This window comes from Petromyzon marinus, chromosome 58, assembly GCF_048934315.1.
Source record: "Petromyzon marinus isolate PM22_M1 ecotype Great Lakes invasive population chromosome 58, UKy_Petmar_22M1.pri1.0, whole genome shotgun sequence".
Lineage (NCBI taxonomy): Eukaryota > Metazoa > Chordata > Hyperoartia > Petromyzontiformes > Petromyzontidae > Petromyzon > Petromyzon marinus.
Window position 1 is genome coordinate 5,683,129 of NC_133724.1, and position 25,443 is coordinate 5,708,571.

At 49.6% G+C, this 25,443-nt stretch overlaps 1 protein-coding gene across 1 annotated transcript; it reads right to left on the reverse strand.

The window, feature by feature from the left end:
* Positions 1 to 300: 300 nt before the first annotated feature.
* On the reverse strand, positions 301 to 23,627 carry MSRB1 (methionine sulfoxide reductase B1). Its single transcript, XM_032976152.2, has 4 exons — positions 23,424 to 23,627; positions 19,767 to 19,909; positions 7,544 to 7,658; positions 301 to 2,361 (listed from the first exon to the last, which is right to left on the reverse strand). The coding sequence occupies exons 1-4, from the start codon at positions 23,476 to 23,478 to the stop codon at positions 2,333 to 2,335; spliced, it is 342 nt and encodes a 113-aa protein (XP_032832043.1). The 5' UTR covers positions 23,479 to 23,627; the 3' UTR covers positions 301 to 2,332.
* Between the last annotated feature and the right edge of the window lie 1,816 nt (positions 23,628 to 25,443).

Genomic DNA, 25,443 nt, shown 5'->3' on the forward strand with positions numbered 1-25,443 from the left:
GTGTGTGTGTATCTGCGTGTGTATCTGCGTGCGTGTGTATCTGCGTGCGTGTGTATCTGCGTGCGTGTGTATCTGCGTGCGTGTGTATCTGCGTGCGTGTGTATCCGCGCGTGCGTATCTGCGTGTGTGTGTATCTGCGTGTGTGTGTGTATCCGCGCGTGCTACCGGCACACGCAATACACCATGACGTCCCACGTCCGGCCGCACGCCGAGTGAATTCAAACCGCTTAAGCAGAGCGAATCTTGGGTGGCCCACACGTGCAGCGCGAAATCGCACAAACCGCGAGGGGAAACCAGCACTAACTTTGTCGTTTCTTCTCGGGATATATATATATTTTTTATTTTTTTTATTTTCCCCAGAGGAAAGGCCGCTCAAAGTGCGGCCCGGCAGAAATGTCAGGTCACTGAAAAAAGGAAGGCCGCGTCCTTACGCGCGGATCGCCGTTTGCCCGTCAGGTCACTCCCGGGCACGTACCGGGAACGACTTTGGCGCGCACCAGACCCCGCGCGTTGCGTTCGTTTTGCTAAGCCTGCAATGCCCAGGGCCCGTGCCGTGACCCTCCGAAACACCAGACAGGCGACCTACATCGTTTCTAAAGCGTTGAGCCATTTTATACATTTAAAATAAAAAAAACATTTCCTTTTTCGAGGGGGGGGGGGGGGGCGGGGGGGGGCGGGCGGTCTCACGTCGTCGTCTTCACGACGGACAACGGCAGCCGGGAGAGACGGCGGCGATGGCGACGGGCGAGCGTCACACGACCTCCGTGCCCGCGGGGCCCTGATGGCGTCAGGGTTTGCCCAAGGGGCGCATCACGGAGTGACGTCTCGCCGTGACCACACGGCCGTGGAAGAAGAGCGGCGGCGGCGGCGGGGGGGGCGGCGGCGGGCCCCCCCCCCCCAACCCACCGCTCCTTCGGTTACGAAGCCTTCCAAGCTCCCCGAAGCGGACCTTGCGGCGGCTGCTGCGAGAACCCCGATTAGGAATTATATATTTTTTTGTATCCTTGTTGTTTCGCTCGTTTACCCGGGGGCGGGGGCGACGTCGCTCCGTGTAATCCCAATTGAGCACGAGGAATTAGCACGTCATTTGTCAGCAACGCTACGTATAAGTCAATCAATACCGGTCGCATGTATGGGGATTGTTGTTTGTTTTTTTTTAAATTAAACTGGTTTCATCCGTGCGAGGCGGAAACCCCACGCGCCACGGGGATGGAAGGTGGCACGGGGAAGGGGGGGTGGGCGCGGAAGAGAGAGCGAGAGGGAGAGAGAGAGAGGTGCCCCGAGTCGGGAATCGAACCCAGCCCTCGTCACCTCCATTGGCACCGGGCCCACAACCTCCCGAGGTAGAAGAGAGGTGGAGAGGTGGAGGGGGGGAGTCACGGGAGAGGTGCTAAAGACGGAGGTGGGGGGGGGGGTGGCTGGGGGGTCACACGTTTCTCTCCTTTTAACAACGGGGGGGGGGGGTGAGACTAGGCCACAATTGAAGAGTGACCCGACTCCGCCTCCGCCCGCCCCTCCCAACAGTTCTCTGCAAGTCTCGCCGTGAACCCCAAGGGCGTCGGTAAAACAAAAAAAAAAACCGCAAATATTTTCAAGAGCCGCAACAACGCAACGGGAAGCCAACGACACGTTGCCGGTCCCTTGATAGATGACGTAGGAGCCGGAGGCTGCCAACTCCTCGCCATGGTGAGCTGGACTCCCACGGTGAACTGGAACCCCCGTGGCCAGGGGTTATGCAAAGCGAAATAACAAGAGGAGCAAATCCGTGTCCGAATTCGGCAAAAAAGGTGAAAGCGCCCTGCATTTCGCAAGAGCCGTGAAGCGAGTCCTGAAGGAGCCACATGCGGCTCCGATAACCCCCCCCCCCCCACGATCTAAATTAGCGACGGCTTTGTAGAGAAGGAGGGAAGAGGGAGAATTAAAAAAATGAGGGGGGGGGGGGGAGCAGTTTAATGCTCTGGTGGGGAGCACGCTACGCACGTCCGATTATCACGGTCGACTACGCACGGTGCCGTAGAAGTCCACCCCCCAGCCCGGGCCTGCCGCTCAGGGATTCGCCGCGTTGGGAGCCTTGGCGTTCTTTTGCTGCTGCCGCTGCTGCTACTGCTGCCGCTGCTGCCGCCGCTGCTGCTGCCGCTCTTGCTGCTGCCGCTCTTGCTGCTGCTACCGCTGCCGCTACTGCTGCCGCTGCCGCCGCCGAGGTTAAGAAGATTGAGACTCGTTGCACCACCACCCTCTTTGTTGCGAGCCGTCCGTCGGTGGCGCTTGCGGAACGAGGTGACCTCCCTGGCCATCGTGTACCGCCGCCGCAGTCGCCGCCGTCGCCGCCGCCTTACTTGCCACGGGTCCCTTCAGCTTTGTCTGCAATCGCGAGATACGGTGCGACGTTAAGTCCTACATTGGTTTTTAAAAGGTCGTTATCGCGATCCTCTGATTGAATATTACGAATGCTGTTACGCTGGTCTAGAACGTGGGGGAGATCACACAAACTCCACTCACTCACTCTCTACAGAACAGGGGGAGATCATACAAACGCCACTCACTCACTCTCTGCAGAACAGGGGGAGATCATACAAACTCCACTCACTCACTCTCTCTGCAGAACAGAGAGAGATCATACAAACTCCACTCACTCTCACTCTACAGAACAGGGGGAGATCATACAAACTCCACTCACTCACTCACTCTCTCTGCAGAACAGAGAGAGATCATACAAACTACACTCACTCACACTCTACAGAACAGGGGGAGATCATACAAACTCCACTCACTCACTCTGCAGAACAGGGGGAGATCACAAACTCCACTCACTCTTCAAAACAGGGGGAGATTATACAAACGCCACTCACTCACTCACACTCTTCAGAACAGGGGGAGATCACACAAACTCTACTCACTCATACTCTTCAGAACATGGGGAGATCATACAAACTCCACTCACTCACACTCTTCAGAACATGGGGAGATCACACAAACTCCACTCACTCTGCAGAACAGGGGGAGATCATACAAACTCCACTCACTCACTCACTCTGTAAAACAGGGGGAGATCATACAAACTCCACTCACTCACACTCTTCAGAACATGGGGAGATCATACAAACTCCACTCACTCTGCAGAACAGGGGGAGATCACACAAACTCCACTCACTCACTCTCACTCTGTAAAACAGGGGGAGATCATACAAACTCCACTCACTCACACTCTTCAGAACATGGGGAAGATCATACAAACTCCACTCACTCTGCAGAACAGGGGGAGATCATACAAACTCCACTCACTCACTCACTCTGTAAAACAGGGGGAGATCATACAAACTCCACTCACTCACTCACACTCTTCAGAACAAGGGGAGATCATACAAACTCCACTCACTCTGCAGAACAGGGGGAGATCATACAAACTCCACTCACTCACTCACTCTGTAAAACAGGGGGAGATCATACAAACTCCACTCACTCACACTCTTCAGAACATGGGGAGATCACACAAACTCCACTCACTCTGCAGAACAGGGGGAGATCATACAAACTCCACTCACTCTACAGAACAGGGGGAGATCATACAAACTCCACTCACTCTCACTCTACAGAACAGGGGGAGATCACACAAACTCCACTCACTCACATGCTACAGAACAGGGGGAGATCACACAAACTCCACTCACTCACACGCTACAGAACAGGGGGAGATCACACAAACTCCACTCACTCTGCAGAACAGGGGGAGATCATACAAACTCCACTCACTGTCACTCTACAGAACAGGGGGATATCATACAAACTCCACTCACTCACACTCTTACAGAACAGGGGGAGATCATAGAAACTCCACTCACTCACACTCTTCAGAACAGGGGGAGATCACACAAACTCCACTCACTCACACTCTTCAGAACAAGGGGAGATCACACAAACTCCACTCACTCTACAGAACATGGGGAGATCATACAAACTCCACTCACTCGCTCTAACTCTACAGAACAAGGGGAGATCATACAAACTCCACTCACTCTCACTCTACAGAAAAGGGGGAGATCACACAAACTCCACTCACTCACTCTCACTCTTCAGAACAGGGGGAGATCACACAAACTCCACTCACTCTACAGAACAGGGGGAGATCATACAAACTCCACTCACTCACTCACACGCTACAGAACAGGGGGAGATCACACAAACTCCACTCACTGTCACTCTTCAGAACAGGGGGAGATCACACAAACTCCACTCACTCTCACTCTGCAGAACAGGGGGAGATCACACAAACTCCACTCACTCTCACTCTTCAGAACAAGGGGAGATCACACAAACTCCACTCACTCACACTCTTCAGAACATGGGGAGATCACACAAACTCCACTCTCTCACACTCTTCAGAACATGGGGAGATCATACAAACTCCACTCACTCACTCTCACTCTGCAGAACAGGGGGAGATCACACAAACTCCACCCACTCTCACTCTACAGAACAGGGGAAGATCACACAAACTCCACTCACTCTGTAGGACAGGGGGAGATCACACAAACTCCACTCACTCTACAGAACAGGGGGAGATCATACAAACTCCACTCACTCACACTCTACAAAACAGGGGGAGATCACACAAACTCCACTCACTCACTCTCACTCTACAGAACAGGGGGAGATCACACAAGCTCCACTCACTCACTCTCACTCTACAGAACAGGGGGAGATCACACAAACTCCACTCACTCACTCTCACTCTGCAGAACATGGGGAGATCACACAAACTCCACTCACTCACACTCTTCAGAACAAGGGGAGATCACACAAACTCCACTCACTCTACAGAACAGGGGGAGATCACACAAACTCCACTCACTCTACAGAACAGGGGGAGATCACACAAACTCCGCTCACTCACTCTCACTCTGCAGAACAGGGGGAGATCACACAAACTCCACTCACTCTACAGAACAGGGGGAGATCACACAAACTCCACTCACTCTACAGAACAGGGGGAGATCACACAAACTCCACTCACTCACTCTCACTCTACAGAACAGGGGGAGATCACACAAACTCCACTCACTCTACAGAACAGGGGGAGATCACACAAACTCCACTCACTCTACAGAACGGTGGGGGGCGCGGGATGGGAGAACATACAAAAAACTCGACAACGCAGAAAACCACCCGAACCGGGAATCGAACCGAGGGCCCTTCTCTCGCTTACGAGGTCGAGGCACGCAAGCGAAGTCATGGCCACTGCGCCACCATCAGCGCCACCCTTCCAAGCGAGCTACGTCCCCCGTTCACAGACACCGCCTCTCGCCGCCCAATTAGCATTTTCCGATATGAACCGTTGAGCCCCAACGGTCCGCCACCCCCCAACCCACCACCACCACCACCAAGAGTGTTCCGGCTGGAAACACATTCGGGACTCACGGCTTGAAACTTGATTTCGCGATGTGGCTTGAAGGTAACAAGCTTCCACTTTGTCAATCTCTCTCTCTCTCTCTCCTGTGAAGAGGGGTTATTGCAGTGATTGCCAGTGATGACAGAGAAGGGGAGGGTTTTTTTTTCGTTTTCTCTCTCTCTCTTTCAGAGCCCACTTCCTAAAGCAACCATTTGCGGTTGCCGAAATAGTTTTGCATCGGAGGGAGGAGAACTGGAACTCCGAGAAAACGTTTCAACTGTCTACTTTTAACTATATATTTTCATTTAAAGCTTTCGTGACTGCAGGGATTCACATTCTTGGTTCTTTTATTATTTTATTGTTTCCCTTCGACGTGACTTTAGCGAAAGAACCAAGAATATATGTATGTTTTTGTTACCTTTGCACCCATCCCCACAATTGCATTCCAATTTGTGCTGTCGTTGTGGGTGGCAGGGGCGGCAGCGGCGGGGGTAGTGGGTACCACTCGTGCCTCGCAGCAAAACGGGGGCCTGGGTTCGATCCCCACCCCGGGTGCCCTTTTCCGTGTGCGTTCTCCCTCTGCATCAGTGACGGAGCTGTGCGTGCGGCCCAAGTTCGATTCCCGCTCACGGCCAACAATGGTGACAAACATTTCGATTTAAAGCTTTCGCGACTGCAAGGATTCATCTTCTTTGGTTCTTTCGGTAAAGTCACCACCACGTAGAATGAGAATAAAATAATAAATTGATAAAATAAAATAACACGATGAAATTCTCACGACGTTTCGGCCACAACACAAGCGGCCTTCATCAGGTGAAGCTTTCGTGACTGCAAGGATTCATCTTCTTTGGTTCTTTCGGTAAAGTCACCAGATGAAGGCCGCTTGTGTTGTGGCCGAAACGTCGTGAGAACTTTATTGTGTTATTTTATTTTATCAATTCATTATTTTATTCTCATTCCACGTGACTTTACCGAAAGAACCAAAGAAGGTGACAAACATCTCCGCGGTTGATTCAGCCCGTATATTTGGAGTGTCTTCTTTCCCCGTGGTCGAGTGGTTTTTTTTAATTATTATTATTCTTCTCCGGGTCCTCCGGATTTTTGCCCTGCGCTCCGCGTTTGGAATCGACGCCGCGCATTCCGAGCTATTTGGCCGCCGCTATGAACGTCCGCGTGATGAGCAGGCCCCCCCATGTCGTTGGACAGCTGTCTCTTTGCGATGGCCAGGTCGCTTCTGAACAAGAGCTTTACGTTTCGGTGTAAAGCTTTCGCGACTCCAGCGATTCACAGTCTTGGTTCTTTCGGTAAAGTCGCCGCCACGTAGAAGGGGAAACAACAAAATAATGAAAAATCTAAAACAAATGAAATTTCTAACGACGTTTCGACCGCAGCACGAGCGGCAATCATCATCATCATCGTCAGGTGTGAAAACCACAGCAAAGAAAATTTTAAAAAAGTGGCGGGTTTTTTTTTTTTTAAACGTTAGCACCACGGAGACTTCACCGAAAGAACTATGCAGCTCAGCGCCAGTTGGTATAGGGGTCTCGCGGTTCGATCCCAGCGGGCCGACCCGGTTAATACTGCGGTGGAGCAAAACGAACCGTATTTTTTACACGCTTTCGTTTAACTCGCTCCCGTCTGTTGTTGTTATTGTTGCTGCTGTATCCTCAAATCTTGAAAACTCACTTCCCAATGTGGTATCGACTGCAAACTCGGTATGCTTATGTCATTCCGATGACAATGCTATACTCTATCGTTAAAAAATAAAAAAATATATATTTGTAAACATTATTTTTTATACGTTACGTTTCGGCTTGGGTCTAACTGTCCACGCTAAACTGACGTTGGCCGTAATCGGCCCACGGTCCGCCCTTACGTTGTGGGAAACTTCGGGGGGCCACTTCCTGGAGTCGTGGAGTTCTTCCATCACTCGTACATTTCATTAAAGCGCGTGGTGTTTTTTTTTTTTTCAAAAAGTTAATGTAAACATTACTTATTATTGACTTAACACCCAACCCGCTCCGCTCGGCAAGTGGTCGTTCAAAGATGCCCGCGACGTCTTCCTCGTCAGAGCGTACCGGCTCGCGACGCCGTCTTTACTCGCCGATAGAGAAAACGTTTTTGAGTGTTTTTTTCTTTTTCAAAAGCCCAATTTACCGTTGGCGACGAACTTGAGGGAGTGGCTGAATATTCAGAAGCGGCTCTGCCTGGCGCTGGGACCATCATTCAGGAACTCGTGGCCCAGGCCGTTGCCACACTTGCCGCACGACACCTGTGGGTACGCACACACGCACGTACGTACGCACGTACACACACGCACACACAGTTATACACGCACATACACAGGCACGCAGACACATACGCACGCACACACGTACACACACACACGCACGCACACACGTCCACACACACACACACGTACACACACACGTACACACACACACGCACGCACACACGTCCACACACACACACACGCGCACACACGTACACACACACGTACACACACGTACACACGCACACACACACGCACACATGCACGCACACACGTACGCACACACGTACGCACGCACACACGCGCACACACACGTACATACAAGCATACACATACACACGCACGCGCACACACGTACACACGCACACAGTCATGCACGCACACACGTACACACACACACGCACACAGTCATGCACGCACATACACAACAACCGCCATTCGCCACTAAGTGGCGGTGACGTCACCACGACGCTTGTGCCAGGCCATGTGCACCTTGAGGCCACGTGAAGTGTCGAACGCCCGCGGGCAGGAGGCACATACACAGGCACGCACACACGTACACACACACACGCGCACGCACGCACACACGCACACACACAGGCACGCACACATGTACACACGCACACACGTACACACGTACGCACGCACACATGCACACACGCACACACACTTACATACAAGCAATAATGTACACAAGAAGGTACAAGCACGCACACACGTCCACACACAACAACAACAACCGCCATTCGCCACTAAGTGGCGGTGACGTCACCACGACGCTTGTGCCAGGCTATGTGCACCCTGAGGCCACGTGAAGTGTCGAACGCCCGCTGGCAGGAGGTCACGGGGCAGACCCAGGTGCCACGGGTCGACTGACTGAGATGACTGGCTGATGCACCACCTGTGCCCCCTACTGTGCCAACCTGCTGTGCTTTAGCCACCCGGCGCTCCGCTCGCTGTTGTGAGCGTCGCTCCTCCGCCCTCCGTTGTTGTTGGAGGGCGACTGCCTCCAACTGCCCAGTAGCATCCTTCACGAGCCTCCTCCACAGAGGCCGATCTTGACACCGCTGGTACCAGTCATCGGCAAGTCCACTCAGCTCCACGTCCTCCTGTACCACATCACTCCATCTCTTCTCTAGCCCGTGCCGCGCCCGCTTAGCCCCCTCAATCCGGCCAAACAAAAGCTGTTTCGGCATGCGGTGGCTGGGCATGCGGGCTACATGACCCAGCCATCGCAGCCTTGCCTGCCGGAGGAGCTCACCGATGGGACCCTGCCCAGATCTTTCAAGGATTTGTGAGCTCCTCACACAATCCAGTCTGGTTAAACCCAGGATGGATCGTAGGCAGGCCAGCCTAAATGTTTCTAACCGGCGAAGATGTTCCATTAGGGGGGTCCACGTTTCGCAAGCGTAGAGAAGGGAGGGAATGACCGTGGCCGAGAAGACCTGAAGCTTAGTGCGGAGCGACAGACCAGGTAGCTTCCACACAGCGTTACGCAACCGATGAAAAGATATTGCCGCTCGACTGATTCGGAGTGAGACCTCTGCTGTTAAACTGGTGCCAGTCATAAGCACACTGCCCAGGTATGGGAAACTCTCCACTCTCTCCACAACTGCCCCATCACCGATTGGGAGTTGTGGGGGTGGAGTGTCCGATGGTACAAAATACCCAGGCAGGTGCTTGGTTTTGGTGGGGCTGATGGTAAGGCCCCACCTCTTAGTGGCACGCTCCAGTCTCAGCAGCAGCGTCTCCAACTCCTCCTCTGACTGAGCAGCTATTACCAAGTCATCAGCATACATAACGTGGTTGAGCAATAGGGAGCCATCCCTTGACCGCACCCGGGCATCGATTAGCCTCCCATTATATCTGTACCATATGGAGATTCCCCCGGTACAGCTATTGAAGGCTTCACGAACTACGTGGTCAAAATAGATGTTAAATAATGTGGGAGCCAGAGGACATCCCTGTCGCACCCCAAGGTGTACAGGGAATGGCTCTGACTCCCGGCCACGTAGTTTTACCCGGGCCCGCTCACCATCATGAAGGTCCTTAATGATCGTGAGCAGAGGGTCAGGTACTCCAAAAGCACGAAGAACGACCCAGAGCCCAGGCCTACTGATGGTATCATAGGCCTTGACCAGGTCAATAAAGCAGAGATGTAGGTCTTGTTGGAATTCCCTACACCTCTGCTGTAGCAGACGGACAGAAAATATGGCATCTGTGCAGGACCGCCCTTTCCTGAAACCGCATTGGGGCTCCGCAAGCCTCTCCTCAGCGTGCCTGGCAAGGCGATGCTGAATAATCCTTGCCAGGACCTTTCCCGGCACACTGAGGAGTGAGATGCCCCTGTAGTTGTTACAGTCTGTGCGGTCCCCCTTCTTAAAAAGGGGGACCACCAGGGCATCCTTCCAATCCTGCGGAACCCGTCCAGTGGTCCAGACTGTTGTTATGATGTCATATAGGGCAGTCTGTGCACAAACGCCACCCTCCCTCAGCATTTCGCTTGGAAGATCATCTCTGCCCGCTGCCTTTCCTGGTCTCAGACTCCGAATCGCCTTCAATACTTCCTCAGCAGATGGCACCTCAGCCAGCCACTCACAGGGGGTGACTTCATCCAATATTTGAGGCACCGCAGCCTCAGCAGGGTCATCCTCACTTTGTGCCACGATGTTTTCCTGGCTGAGGGATTTTCCCTCCCCCAGGACCTCACAGAAATGCTCAGCAAATCTGCGAACCTGTTCCTGGGGGTCGGAAATTGGATCGCCGTTTTTTCCCCTAATGATGGTAATAGGTGTGGCGCTGCAGGTTACTTTTTTGATGGAGTTAAATAGAGATTTGTGATCACGGGCCACTGAGGCAGACTCCATCTCCTCAGCAACCCGCGACCACCACCCATCCTTGCAGCGCCTCACGGCTCTCCGAACCTCCGAGCGAAGGCTGCGGTAAGCCTCCTCATTCTCTGACGTGGGACTCTGTAGCCGATGACAGTGGGCCTGTCGCTTTTTCTCAACCATCGTGAACAACTCCTCTGTCATCCAGGATGTCTGGGGAGGTCTGGACCGCGTACCCAAAGCAGCCATTGCAGCTGCATGAGTCACAGTCCTAAACCTCGCCCATTTACCCTCGACATCAGGAGGAGTCGGGGACGATGCCAATCCCAGCCGCAAGCGATGATGAAATTCTCGCTTGCAACTTTCATCAGATAACTGAGACCAGGCCACTTTAGGTTGGAATGGGGTCCTGGGTGTACACCCACCACCGGAGTGGAAGAATGGCAGGCGCATCTTACAGATGACTAGTCGATGGTCAGAGGGCAGATCAGCTCCACGGTAGGTCCTGGTGTCAAGGACATGGGCTCGCATTCGCTGGTCCGTCACTATGTAGTCCAGCAGATGTTCTTGCTTGGACCCGGCATGCATCCATGATGTTGTGTGGATGCGCCGATGCCGGAACAGCGTGTTGGTAATTACAAGCCCATGGGCTGCACAAAAATCTAGCAGCCTCCTACCGTTGTTATTGAGCTGATCTGGCCCATGCCCTCCAATCACTCCAGGCCAGGTGCCAGTATCATGACCAACTCGGGCATTGAAGTCACCCAACATGATGACTCTATCCCGAGGGGCCACTTTAGCCAGCACCTGTGACAGGAGGTCATAGAAGGCATCTGACTCATCGGCTTTGCCTGCATCCCTCCACGGATGTTCATCTTCGGTGGGGGCATAAGTAACCACGACCACCATTCCTCGTCTCCTGTTGATGGGAAGGCGAGCCCAAAGTAGCCTGGGGCTTACAGCTTCCCACACCTCACCGCCACGCTCCCACGCCCCCTTCATTCTTTTGTTCAAAAGAAGACCCACACCCTGTTGTTTGGCAGTCTGCTGCCCCGAGTAGAGGACTGTCCACCCCTCATGGTGGCAGGAGCCAGAGCCGGTCCACCGGACCTCCTGAATGCCGCATAGATCCAGGCGGTACCGGTCCAGCTCCCGACAGAGGAGTGGCAGCCTCTCCTCTGCAGTGAGCGTTCGAACATTCCACGTGGCCAACCGTAGTGGCTTTTCGTTGTTTCTGGAGTAGCCCCGAGGGTAGGTATTCAATCTCCTGGCTCCGCCAATTGGGGTTTGGCCAGGAGACGTCATAGACGCCTGGCCCCCCGGGGCCTCCGGCACAAGCTTAGTTGTTACATATTTAAGTTTAATTCGTAGTTTCGTGGTAATTAATTGAAGGTGGAGGGGTTACCAGCCCCTCGCACCCGTCCAGAGCCCCCGTTTAGCCCCTGTGGTGGATACATATGCCATGAGGGGAGGAGCCAATCAAAATTGGATCTCCCCCCACAGCGCTGTCCACGACAGAGTTGCCCGTCCGGCACACACACACACACACGCACACGCACGCGCACACACACACACACACGCACACACGTGCGAGCATGCGGGAACAAAATCTGAGCGGGAATGCTGTCACCACAGTGTAGGAGCGCATTTTGTAGTCTTGTAATGTAGTGTATTGTGTAGTAGTGTAGTGTATAATAGTGTATTGTGTAGTAGTGTAGTGTATAATAGTGGAGTGTGTAGTAGTGTAGTGTATAATAGTGGAGTGTGTAGTAGTGTAGTGTATAATAGTGTAGTGTAGTAGTGTAGTGTATAATAGTGTATTGTGTAGTAGTGTAGTGTATAATAGTGTATTGTGTAGTAGTGTAGTGTATAATAGTGTATTGTGTAGTAGTGTAGTGTATAATAGTGGAGTGTGTGGTAGATTGTGTGCATGTTGAACTTCTTTCACACCGTACGTAGCCAACCGTGCTCGTCGGAGGTGCGGAGGAAAGGCCAACAAAGTAAACACAACAACAAGCAATTCTAAATAAATCACTTTTCAAATCTAGATGATTTTAAATTGCATAGCTCCAGTGCTTCCTATTATCGGAAGAGACGGTTCCAGACGGCCGCAGAAGCGCAATTATTAATTTAAAATTGAAACCTTCAAAGGAGTTTGCTTGTCCTGTATACCAGAGCTCATCTTCTTTGGTTCTTTCGGTAAAGTCACGTAGAATGAGAATAAAATAATAAAATAAAATAAGACAATAAAATTCTCAAGAACAGAACTGTCGGGACGACGGTGCTCCACTGTCGTCCCGACAGTCCTGTTCCTTCACCTGATGAAGGCTACTTGTGTTGTGGCCGAAACGTCGTGATAATTTTATTGTCTTATTTTATTATTTTATTCTCATTCTACGTGACTTTACCGAAAGAAGCAAAGAAGATTAATCCTTGCAGTCACGAAAGCTTTAAATCGATACCAGAGCTCAGCTATGGTATAGAGGAGGCCGTGGGTTCGATCCAGACCCTGACGGCCTGCTGTACATTTGGCAAGAAGGTATCACATGAGACGGCTGGTCACCACGGGTTAATTGGAGGTGCGGGGGGGGGGGGAAGGACAACAAACTAAACACAACAACAACATCTTGGTTCTTTCGGTAAAGTCACGTAGAATGGAAACAAAGTAATACAAATAAAACATAATAAAATAAAATTCTCACGACGTTTCGGCCACAACACAAGTAGCCTTCTTCAGGTGAAGGAACAGAACTGTCGGGACGACAGTGCTTCAATGAACGCCGCTAAGATTCGCAGCGACTTTTAAGCTGGTTGAGAGAAGTGAGGCGCCTTGACAAAGGGGTTTACATATCAAACAGGATAATGTAGCATTGAAATAGCTGAGGGATTAGCATGTGACTGGTCATGGAAATAGCTATGTTAAAGTCAAAGCTTACATATCAACAGAGGCATTTAGTATATGGACGCTAAAGGGCTGCTACTACCCAACTATCATACAGTAAACAACAACACGCAGTGCTAAATAAATTAGTTTTAAAAAATCTCGATGATTTAAAAGTGCATAGCTCCAGTGGCTTCCGAATATTGGAAGAGCGTTCCAGATGGCCGCAGAATTGCATCTAGCAATTTAAGGTTTGAAACCTTCAAAAGAGTTTGCTTGTTCAAGCAAATCATATTTATCGTGCAATATGATTTGCTCACATTGCTTGTGCAATGTAATCTGCCTGGCGCAACATGCTTTAGTACCTCCGATTAACACGGTTGGCTACGTACGGTGCGAACGAAGTCCAAACTAAAGTAAAACCTTGGATTGCGAGTAACTTGGTCTGCGAGTGTTTTGCAAGACGAGCAAACATTTTAAATAAATATTAATTTGTAAACGAGCGAGGTCTTCTTGCAATACGAGTAGTGTACGTGTACACGCTTTGTACTGCCGAGCGTGACGTGATCACAACTGACGCCAAAAGGCGTCATCTGGTCGAGCACCAATTGGGTCGAGGCTCAAAAGAAAGCCGTCCCTTGGTGTGGACCAATCAGTTTCAAGGACAATGCATCATATTATCAAAGTATGTTTTTTGTTTGCATTTTGATTGCAAGTATTGTGGTTAATGCAGACATTAATCCTCGTAAAAAGGTTTCAGTTTTGTTGCCGAAAAACCTATTATTATATTTTGGTACTGGCAAAGGAGGTCTAATGATGATATACTAGTGCCTTGATATACGAGTGCTTTGGTTTAAAAACACGTTTCCGGAACGAATTATGCTCGCAATCCAAGGTTTTACTGTAAGGTGGTTTGTGCTTGTACTATACTCTTTGGTTCTTTGGGTAAAATCGCGGAGCTATAAAAACATGAAAATAAAACTCAAAATAATACATCACTGTGACTATTATTTTTTATGATTTTATTTTTATTTAAAGCTTTCGTGACTACAGGGATTCATATTCTTGGTTCTTTCGGTAAAGTCACCACGTAGAAGGGGAAACAATAAAATAATAAAAAATATATAAAACAATAGTGATGATTGCTTGTGGTCGTGAGAATTTTATTGTTTTATATATTTTTTATTTTATTGTTTCCCTTCTACTTGACTTTACCGAAAGAACCAAGAATATAACCGTGATGTAAAGTCACGTAGAAGGGAAATTGTTTCATATTTTTATTATTTTATTGTTTTCCTTCTACGTGACTTTACTGAAGGAACCAAAGAAGGTTACAGTGGTGTAAAGTCACATAGAAGGGAAATTGTTTTTTTTATTTTTATTATTGTATTGTTTCCCTTCTACGTGACTTTACCGAAAGAACCAAAGAATATATAACAGCGGTGTAAAGTCACGTGGAAGGGAAATTGTTTTATATTTTTATTACTTTATTCTTTCCATTCTACGTGGTGACTTTACCGAATTGAACCAAAGAGCATGGATTTCCTGCAGTCACGAAAGCTTCAAATCACAGATTGCGTTGCGACTGCTGGTCTATTGGCGCTGTTCTCTGGCCTGACACTGGTCGTGAGACTAGGCCATGAAGAACCCTGCTGCTTCTGCTGTAGGCCAATCAGTTACAAAAGCAACGCCATACAGGATCATCAGAGCCACGCGTTTGTGTTTGCATGTTCACCACGAGCGCCGTGAGCGGTCGACGCACAGCGACTTGATTCCTTGCAAGAAGGTTCACGCCATTTGGCGTTTGAACGTCTTAACACGACTCCTTTTTCATTGCCAGAAAGCGTAAAACCTATTCTTATTTTTCATCTCCATATATATAAAAGGGAAAGTTGTGAATTCGTGTTGTGTCTGTTCAAAATGTTTAGCGTACTTCCCGACATGCAACACACGGGAAATTTGCCACGTGGGTACTTTCCAGACTGTACACCATGCAAAAATTATAAAAATACACTTTTTTTTGGGGGGGGGGGGGGGGGTGGGGGAGGGAGGGAGCTCAATAATGCATTTATTTTTTGCACGGCAAGTGAGCTGACGTCAAATCTGTCACGTGACCCGCGCACGTGGAAGCGTAACGCATTGTAGTGTAGCGGTTAGCGTTGTCTGTGTGTGTCTGTGTGTGTCTGTGTGTGTCTGTGTGTGTGTGTGTCTGTCTGTGTGTGTGTCTGTGTGTGTGTCTGTGTGTATGTGTGTGTGTGTGTCTGTGTGTGTATGTGTGTGTGTCTGTGTGTGTATGTGTGTGTCTGTGTGTGTATGTGTGTCTGTCTGTGTGTGTGTCTGTGTGTGTGTCTGTGTGTGTGTCTGTGTGTGTGTCTGTGTGTGTGTCTGTGTGTGTGTGGAAGCGGAACGCATAGTAGTGTAGCGGTTAGCGCTTCGCCGCGCTACGAACCCGGCGACCCGAGTTCAAATCCCGCTCACGGCCACCACCGGTGACGATTAATTTCAACCGCTCCTGGGCCTCCCCTAGGTCGACTCAGCCTCAAACGAGTAACTGGCATGTTGTGTGTGAACATCGCCACTGGGGAGACAAAGGCGGCCGGGCGTGGTGAATCCAAGTCCCGTGCAAAGCCGGCTAGTACAGCTAGTACTGTATATTTGGAGTTCGCGTGTTCTCCCTCCTCCTTGTGGCCGCGTGGATTTTTTTAATCCGCGGTCCTCCGGTTGTTCCCCTCCCTCCGCGTTTCAGAATCGACGTGCGCTCGGAGTATCCGGCCGCAACGGATATCCACACGACGACAGTCAGCAGCCACCTCGTCCGGCTAACATTTGCGATGGCCGGCCATCTGGCCGGCCGGCCGGGGGGGGGGAGGGTTGGTCGCTGCTGAAAAAGAGCGACACAGATCAACGGGGGGCCTAAACTCAGTTTAACATGTAGGCTTTCGCGGCGGTGGGCTAAAGTGGCGAATCATTTGCCTTTTGTCAACGTGACACTTTTTTTTGTTTTGCCGATTGGCCGTGTCGGGTGGTGGAAGGGTTACGACACATTTCTAAATAAACGCGATCCAACCCAAAAACGATGTCTGCATCACGGCAACAGCCAGGCGCAGGCGCGAAAATCTATTTTCCGCTTGTCGCTAAACCGCAACGGGAAACCCTTTTGGCGCAGTTCCGGGCACCGGGGCGGGGAGGCGTTAAGAGAGACGGCACAATAGCCGACACATCCACCACCACCACCCCCCAGCACGCCCCCCCAAACTTCTTGACCCGCGGCCCTTCCTTCCGGCCGCGATAAATAAACGTGGCGGCGGCGAAAGCGAACCCCGCGAGCGCCGTCTGAAGGGGGCCTTTGTGTCCTCGGGGTGGTTTTACGATGGTGGGGGGGGGGGGGCGAGGCGTCTCACAGACGCTGTTAAAGGGCACGGCGTTTACGAGTCGTGGCGAGGGGGCGGCCGGCTGGGTTGGGTGCCAGCGGCACAGGCCGGTAGGGAGGCGGTGGAGCGCGGTGCAGTGCCTGCACCCTGCAGCTAAGACGACATTCGGGCAGGAGCGCGTGTTAAGACGTCTCGGTCGGCTCGGACTTTTGAAACGAGCACCGGGCGCAATGTGCTCTGCCGTCGATATTTTACCCGGGGGGGGGGGGTGGTTGGGCCCCACTGAGCTACGGAGCTCGTTTTTAGAAGCGACCGCCTGGATATCGCAAAGGGATCGCTCAACGAAGTGGCTCGTCATCATCATCATATCATCATGATCATCACGTGGACATTTTTGGCAGCCATATACTGAAAACGCGTAACGTTGACACTAAATGTGCGGGGGGGGGGGGGGGGAGGGGGAATCGTAGGCCCCAGGGAATAATTCATGCGATCACGGGGAGTACATGCCCATAGACTCAGCACTGCCCATAGACTCAGCACTGCCCATAGATGCAGCACTGCACATAGACTCAGCACTGCCCATAGACTCAACACTGCCCATAGACTCAACACTGCACCATAGACTCAACACCGCACCATAGACTCAACACCGCACCATAGACTCAACACCGCACCATAGACTCAACACCGCACCATAGACTCAACACCGCACCATAGACTCAACACTGCACCATAGACTCAACACCGCACCATAGACTCAACACTGCACCATAGACTCAACACTGCCCATAGACTCAACACTGCCCATAGACTCAGCACTGCCCATAGACTTAACACTGCCCATATACTCAACACTGCACCATAGACTCAACACTGCCCATAGACTCAGCACTGCCCATAGATGCAGCACTGCACATAGACTCAGCACTGCCCATAGACTCAACACTGCCCATAGACTCAACACTGCACCATAGACTCAACACCGCACCATAGACTCAACACCGCACCATAGACTCAACACCGCACCATAGACTCAACACCGCACCATAGACTCAACACCGCACCATAGACTCAACACTGCACCATAGACTCAACACCGCACCATAGACTCAACACTGCACCATAGACTCAACACTGCCCATAGACTCAACACTGCCCATAGACTCAGCACTGCCCATAGACTTAACACTGCCCATATACTCAACACTGCACCATAGACTCAACACTGCCCATAGACTCAACACTGTCCATAGACTCAGCACTGCTCACAGACTCAGCACTGCCCCATAGACTCAGCACTGCCCATAGACTCAGCACTGCCCATAGACTCAGCACTGCACCATAGACTCAACACTGCCCATAGACTCAACACTGCCCACAGACTTAGCACTACCCATAGACTCAACACTGCACCATAGACTCAGCACTGCCCACAGACTCAACACTGCCCATAGACTCAGCACTGCCCACAGACTCAACACTGCCCATAGACTCAACACTGCACCATAGACTCAACACTGCCCATAGACTCAACACTGCACCATAAACTCAGCACTGCCCATAGACTCAACACTGCCCATAGACTCAACACCGCACCATAGACTCAATACTGTATGTATACTCAACACTGCACCATCAATTCGAAATATACAGCAGCAGGCGTCAGGGTCGTGATCGAACCCACGACCTCCTGCATACCAGGCGAGGTAGTCAACATCTCGCCGCCGTGGCGCCCCGGCACTGGGGAGACAAAGGTGGCAAGGCACGGTGCACATCACACCGTCCCCAAGGTGTGCAGTGTCGGCTTTCGTGGGCCCTCGTTACGAGCACTTGCAGCAAGAGCCCATCAAGAGTCTATCTTTGCTCCACGGGGGTTCATTGCACGTGTGTGCTGTCTGTGATAGTATGCCTGCGTGTGCGAGTATGCATTTTCAAATCTGGACGCATTCCCGTCAGTGAGCACCTCCGGGCGGGCAACGCTGCGCTGGCAAGGGGCCATGTAGCTTGCATGCCCAACCGCCCAAACAGCTTCTGTTTGGCCGGATGGAGGGGGCTAAATTGGCACAACACAGGCTGGAGAAGAGATGGTACAGGAGGACGTGGAGCTGAGTGGACTTGCCGAAGAATGGTACCAGCGGTGTCAAGGTCGGCCTCTATAGAGGAGGCTCGTGAAGGACGCTACTGGGCAGTTGGAGGGAGTCGCCCTCCTGCAACAACGGAGGGCGGAGGAGCGACGCTCACAGGAACGAGCGGAGCGCCGTGCGGCTAAAACTCAGCAAATTGGCGCAGTCGGAAGCACGGGGTGTACATATGCCAGTCATCTCAGTCAGTCAACCCATGGCACCTGTGTATGTCCTGTGACCTCCTCCTGTCAGCAGCGAGAGAGAGCCTTCCACACTTCCACACTTCACGTGACAGCCTCGAGGTGAACCTAGCCTTTTAACTGGCACAAAAACTGACACCTTTATTCAAGGCATCATGTTTGTTAATAACCACAACACAAGCAGTCAAAATGCAAACAAAAAATACAACTCTGATAATAATATTGGCACTGTCCTTGAATTTGATTGGTCCACACCCGAGACAGCTTTTCTTAGAGCCTAGTCTCCATTGGTGTTGGACCACTTAGCGGCTGTTGCCGTCGTTGGTGGTGTCCTTTCAAGAGTGGCAGCGTCGGTAGCGTAGCGGTGATCGGGGTTGCGCCAAGGAATCCGACGACCCGGTTCCGATTCCCACTCGCGGCCAACGCCAGTGGCGATTACCTGAACCAGTCCCGGGCCTCCCGTAGATCGACTCAGCCTCGAATGAGTACCTGGTGCCAAGACGGCCGGGCGTTGGTGGCCACCCACCCACTTCGTGCGCCCTGCCGGCCTTCATAGAGTGCTGCCGATCGCTCACAGCGCATGCCCCAACAGCCTGTTACAACAGGCTATACGGGGGACCTCTGTGCGCGTCTCTATTACGTGCGGTTATCGCTGTGTGCGCGTGTGTGCGCGCCATCCAAAGAGCGCGGCAAGGCCACCTTGAGTGCCCGAGGCCGCTCCTCGCATTTGCTCAGGCTGTCCGGGTGCATGGTCTCGGTGAATGCCGGCCAGGGTGACGAGTGCTCGTATTTGGCCTTGCTGGAGAACAGCTCGTAGCCACACTGGGAGCACACGTAGACGCCTGCGTCGTACACACACACAGGAGACGGGGAGGGCGGGTGGGCCGCAAAAAAGGGGGACACGCAGGAGATTTTAAGATTCAAGGAGCGTAAACGCATCATCACGGGAACGTCATCACTCGAACGTCATCACGCGAACATCATCACTCGAACATCATCACGGGAACGTCATCACGCGAACATCATCACGCGAACATCATCACGCGAACATCATCACACGAACTTCCGGTCATCTTCGGAGCAGCGGCGGCGGCGGCTTTTGGCGAGCCATCGGGAAAAAAAAAATTCGGTCACCGCATCGCAAAAGCTTTCAGATGTACAGCAAGACCTTGGATTGCGAGCGTAATTCGTTCCGGAAACGTGTTTTGTAATCCAAAGCACTCGCATATCAAAGTGCTCGTGCATCAGTTGTGATCACGTCACGCTCGGCAGTACAAAGCGTGCACACGTACTACTACTACTCGTATCGCAAGAAGACCTCGCTCGTTTATCAAATTAATATTTAGTTACAAATGTTTGCTCGTCTAGCAAAACACTCGCAGACCAAGTTACTCGCAATCCAAGGTTTTACTTTAGTTTGGACTTTGTTCGCACCGTACGTAGCCAACCGTGTTAATCGGAGGTACTCAAGCATGTTGCGCCAGGCAGATTACATTGCACAGGCAATGTGAGCAAATCGTATTGCACGGGAAAAATATGATTAGCTTGAACAAGCAAACTCCTTTGAAGGTTTCAAACCTTAAATTGATTGATGCAATTCTGCGGCCGTCTGGAACGCTCTTCCAATATTCGGAAGCCACTGGAGCTATGCACTTTTAAATCATCGAGATTTTGAAAACTAATTTATTTAGCACTGCGTGTTGTTGTTGTGTTTAGTTTGTTGTCCTTCCCCCCCCCACACCTCCAATTAGCACGGTTGGCTACGTACGGTGCGAAAGAAATTAAACATACATACTACTATACACTAGACACTACACTCCTACACAATACACTATACGCTCCACTATACATTACACTACTATACTAGACACTACTATATATACTACACTACTATTCACTACACCGGTATTAGCAAGTCACTGGAGCTATGCCCTTTTAAATAATCTAGAATGAAAACTAATTTATTTAGCACTGCTGGTTGTTGTTGTTGTGTTTAGTTCCCACCCCCAGCACCTCCGATTAGCACGGTTGGCTACGTACGGTACGAAGGAAATTCCACATGCATACAAACTATATACTACACTATACACTACCCTATTACACTACACTACCCTACTACACTACACTATACATTACCCTACTACACTAATATATACTACACTACTATACACTAATGCAGTATATACTACACTAATATACACTACTACAAAAAAAACTATACACTACCCTACTACACTATACACTACCCTACTACACTATACACTACACTATACACTAATATATACTACACTATACACTAATATATACATTACTATACACTGCTACAAAATACACTACGCACTACCCTACTACAGTTTACACTACACTATACACTACACTATACACTACACTACACACTACTACAAAATAAACTATACACTACACTATACACTACCCTACTACACTAATATATACTGCACTACTTTACACTACTACAAAAAAACTACACTACCACACTATACACTACAATACTACAACGATACACTACTATACAGTATGCCGTGAAACTAAATTATTTACAGATGCTTTGCGTCAATTTCTACATCACTTACAAAGACAAAAGTCCCCCGTGTAGCCTCAACAGACTGCTGGGGGCAAGTGCTGTTAACGAGCAGCGCCTATGAAGGCCGTGCACGGCACACGAGGGTGGTGGGTGGCCAGCACCACGCCCGGCCGCCTTTGTCTCCCCCAGTGCTTAGCGATGTTTAACTACTACACACCGCTACACCAGGTACTCACTTGCGGCTGAGTCGACCTAGGGGAGGCCCAGGACACGGTTTCAGATCATTCGTACGATCACTCACACAGAGACAGACAGCACCACTGTTATATTCTTGGTTCTTTCGGTAAAGTCACGTAGAAGGGAAACAATAAATAATAAAACATATAAAACAATTTCCTTCTACATGACTTTACACCACTGTTATATTCTTGGTTCTTTCGGTAAAGTCAGGTAGAATGGAAACAATAAAATAAAAAAAATATAAAACAATTTCCCTTCTACGTGACTTTACACCACTGTTATATTCTTGGTTCTTTCGGTAAAGTCACCACGTAGAAGGGAAACAATAAAATAATAAAAATATAAAACAATTTCCATTCCACGTGACTTTACACCGCTGTTATATTCTTGGTTCTTTCGGTAAAGTCACGTAGAAGGGAAACAATAAAATAATAAAAATATAAAACAATTTCCCTTCTACGTGACTTTACACCACTGTTATATTCTTGGTTCTTTCGGTAAAGTCACCACGTAGAAGGGAAACAATAAAATAATAAAAATATAAAACAATTTCCCTTCTATGTGACTTTACACCACTGTTATATTCTTGGTTCTTTCGGTAAAGTCACCACGTAGAAGGGAAACAATAAAATAATAAAAATATAAAACAATTTCCCTTCTACGTGACTTTACACCACTGTTATATTCTTGGTTCTTTCGGTAAAGTCACCACGTAGAAGGGAAACAATAAAATAATAAAAATATAAAACAATTTCCCTTCTACGTGACTTTACACCACTGTTATAATCTTGGTTCTTTCGGTAAAGTCACGTAGAAGGGAAACAATAAAATAATAAAAATATAAAACAATTTCCCTTCTACGTGGTGACTTTACCGAAAGAACCAAGCATATTAATCCCTGCAGTCACGAAAGCTTTAAATCGAAATTTAGCACCACTGTTGTACCAGTGCTTTAGTTACAACTTAAAACACATGTTTGTTTGTGGCCTTTTTAAAGGTGTTTGTTTGATGTTGTTGACTTTCGAGTTATTGCAATAAAGCCTCAGCCGTAGGCCTCTACGGTGAAGCCCATCAACACAAAGAGCGGCGCGACTAACGCCGCTTAACAATACACGTAACGCGATCTTATATCGCGCATCGATTATTATTATAATTATAACACACCGGGGTTTTGTTTTGGGTTGTTTTTGTTGTTGTTGTTAAATTATTACAGTGCTTTGTCAGGCCGTTGCGACGCAGCTCGCCTGGACTCGCCTGCGGGAAGCCTTTCGGGGTAAATCCACAGGCCACGAGGCCTAAAGCCCGCAGCGATTAAAGAGCGTTCGGTTTGTTAAACGTTCCGCAGCACGGCGCGGATCGCGAGCGTTCACGCGTTCGAAACAAAGCGCCGCTATTAAACTCACGCCTCCTTAAGAATTAAAACGAAACGATGAACCCGTCGAGAAATAAGGTATCTGCGCGCGCGCGCGTGTGTTCGCCAAGTGCGGCGTTTTGTAATAAAGTCGCCATTCGCCGTTTAAAAGCATCGCGCGCGGTGGTGATGGTGGTTGTTGTTGTTGGTGACAATGACTCACCAACTTTAAAGTGATCTTTGTACTTCTCCCCGCCGTCGAACGTACAGAAGGACATCTTCGCCGCGTGACCACAAAGTTAAGCTTCGAGCTACACAAGCGGTGGGTAACACCGGGCCCTCTGGGCTCTCTGTCTGTCTGTTTCTGTGTGCTGCTGGTGGTGCTGCTGGTGCTGGTTGGTGGTGTCTTTGTGTAAACGCGCTCTCGGCGGCTTACGTAAGAAATAACATCGGCGGGGGAGAATTTTTTTTATTTTTTTAAACTTCTTTCGAGGAAGACACCGCGTAGCGGTCACGGCTGTTAATAACCGCTCGGAGATTAGGCAATTCGCGAACGTAGCGAACGGAGTTGCCGGAATAGCGCGCGCCTGTCTCAAAATCGCGTATATCGAAAGCGATGGCCTCATAGGAAATAATGGCGCAGGAGGGGGGTTAGGGGATTTCACTTCAATCTCGCAGACATAATCGCCTATGTTATCCTTGCCCATATACATTGTTTTTTTTATATATATATACACATAAAATATATATAAATACTTTAAATGAAAAAAAAAGAAAATCACGTAAACTCGTAATACGAAAACAAAAATGAAAACGCGAAAAAATACAGCATCGCTTCACTTGTCTTACCCGTAACTCCGCCGGAGTTTCGTCGTGGGGACAGGATGGATGAGGACGATGAGAGGAGGAGGAAGAAGAGGCAGAGGGACGGCAGCGTCACTTGGTCGCGGATGACGCTTCTGAAGGAGAATCTCTTTTAGCTCAGCGGGGCATTTCACGGTAAGATACACAGCATTTAGTTTTTAAGTACATAATAGAGCGTGGTTGTGTTTCGCTTGGTGGTTGTGTTTCGCTAAATTCTCCTGTTTGATTAGTACTAGGTGCCTCAGTCAATGTATATGCTCTGACTTTAACATAGCTATTTCTGTGACCAGCTACAAGCTAATCACTCAGCTATTTCAATGCTAAATTCGATGCTAATTCCTTTGTCAAGGGGTGCCTCTGCGGATGTGTATACTTTAACTTAGCTATTTCAATGAGCCATTTCAATGCTAAATTATATGCTAATTCCTTTGTCAAGGCGCTTTGTTTCTTCTCACACAGCTTAAAGGTCGCGATCTAAGCGTGGCTTTTTCACTCCAGCGCTGTCCTCCAGACAGTCTCGTCCCTTCACCTGATGAAGGCCGCTTGTGTTGTGGCCGAAACGTCGTGATTTTTTGTTATTTTATTTTCACCTACGTGACTTTACCCCAATAGAACCAAAGAGTAGAGGGTTTTTTTTTCGGGGTTAGATCGCGTAAATGTATAAATGTTGCGACGTTAAACCCGCCACCAACCCGACACAGCCAACTAGTAAGGGTTGTCACGTAAACAAAACGTGGCCAATTCGTCACTAGTACAGCAATAGTGTATCGTGTAGTGTATAGTGTAGTGTATAGTGTAGTGTAGAGTGTAGTGTATAGTGTAGTGTATAGTAGTGTAGTGTATAATGTAGTGTATAGTGTATAGTGGTGTAGTGTATAGTAGTGTATAGTGTAGTATATAGTGTCATGTATAGTGTATAGTAGTGGAGTGTATAGTTGTGTAGTGTATAGTGTATAGTAGTGTATAGTGTAGTGTATAGTAGTGGAGTGTATAGTTGTGTAGTGTATAGTAGTGTAGTGTATAGTACTGTAGTGTATAGTAGTGGAGTGTATAGTTGTGTAGTGTATAGTGTAGTGTATAGTAGTGTATAGTGTAGTGTATAGTGTAGTGTGTAGTGTAGTATAATAGTACAGCACACCGGTGTGTTGGAGAGCCAAACCGCAACATTTACAATCTGAGTACGACGTTTCGCCAGTAATCACAACTAGCTCCATCAGGCGACAGCCAGATTTGTAGAGAAGTCTTTCTGTTTCATTCCTTATATAGAGGCGTAGATGTGGTGACCACACGTTTGTGCTCTCGCTCAACGCACGTTATGGATGCGCATTATGCGGGCCCTTTGATCTTGTCCTTCCTGTCCATTGTGTGTATTAAAATAA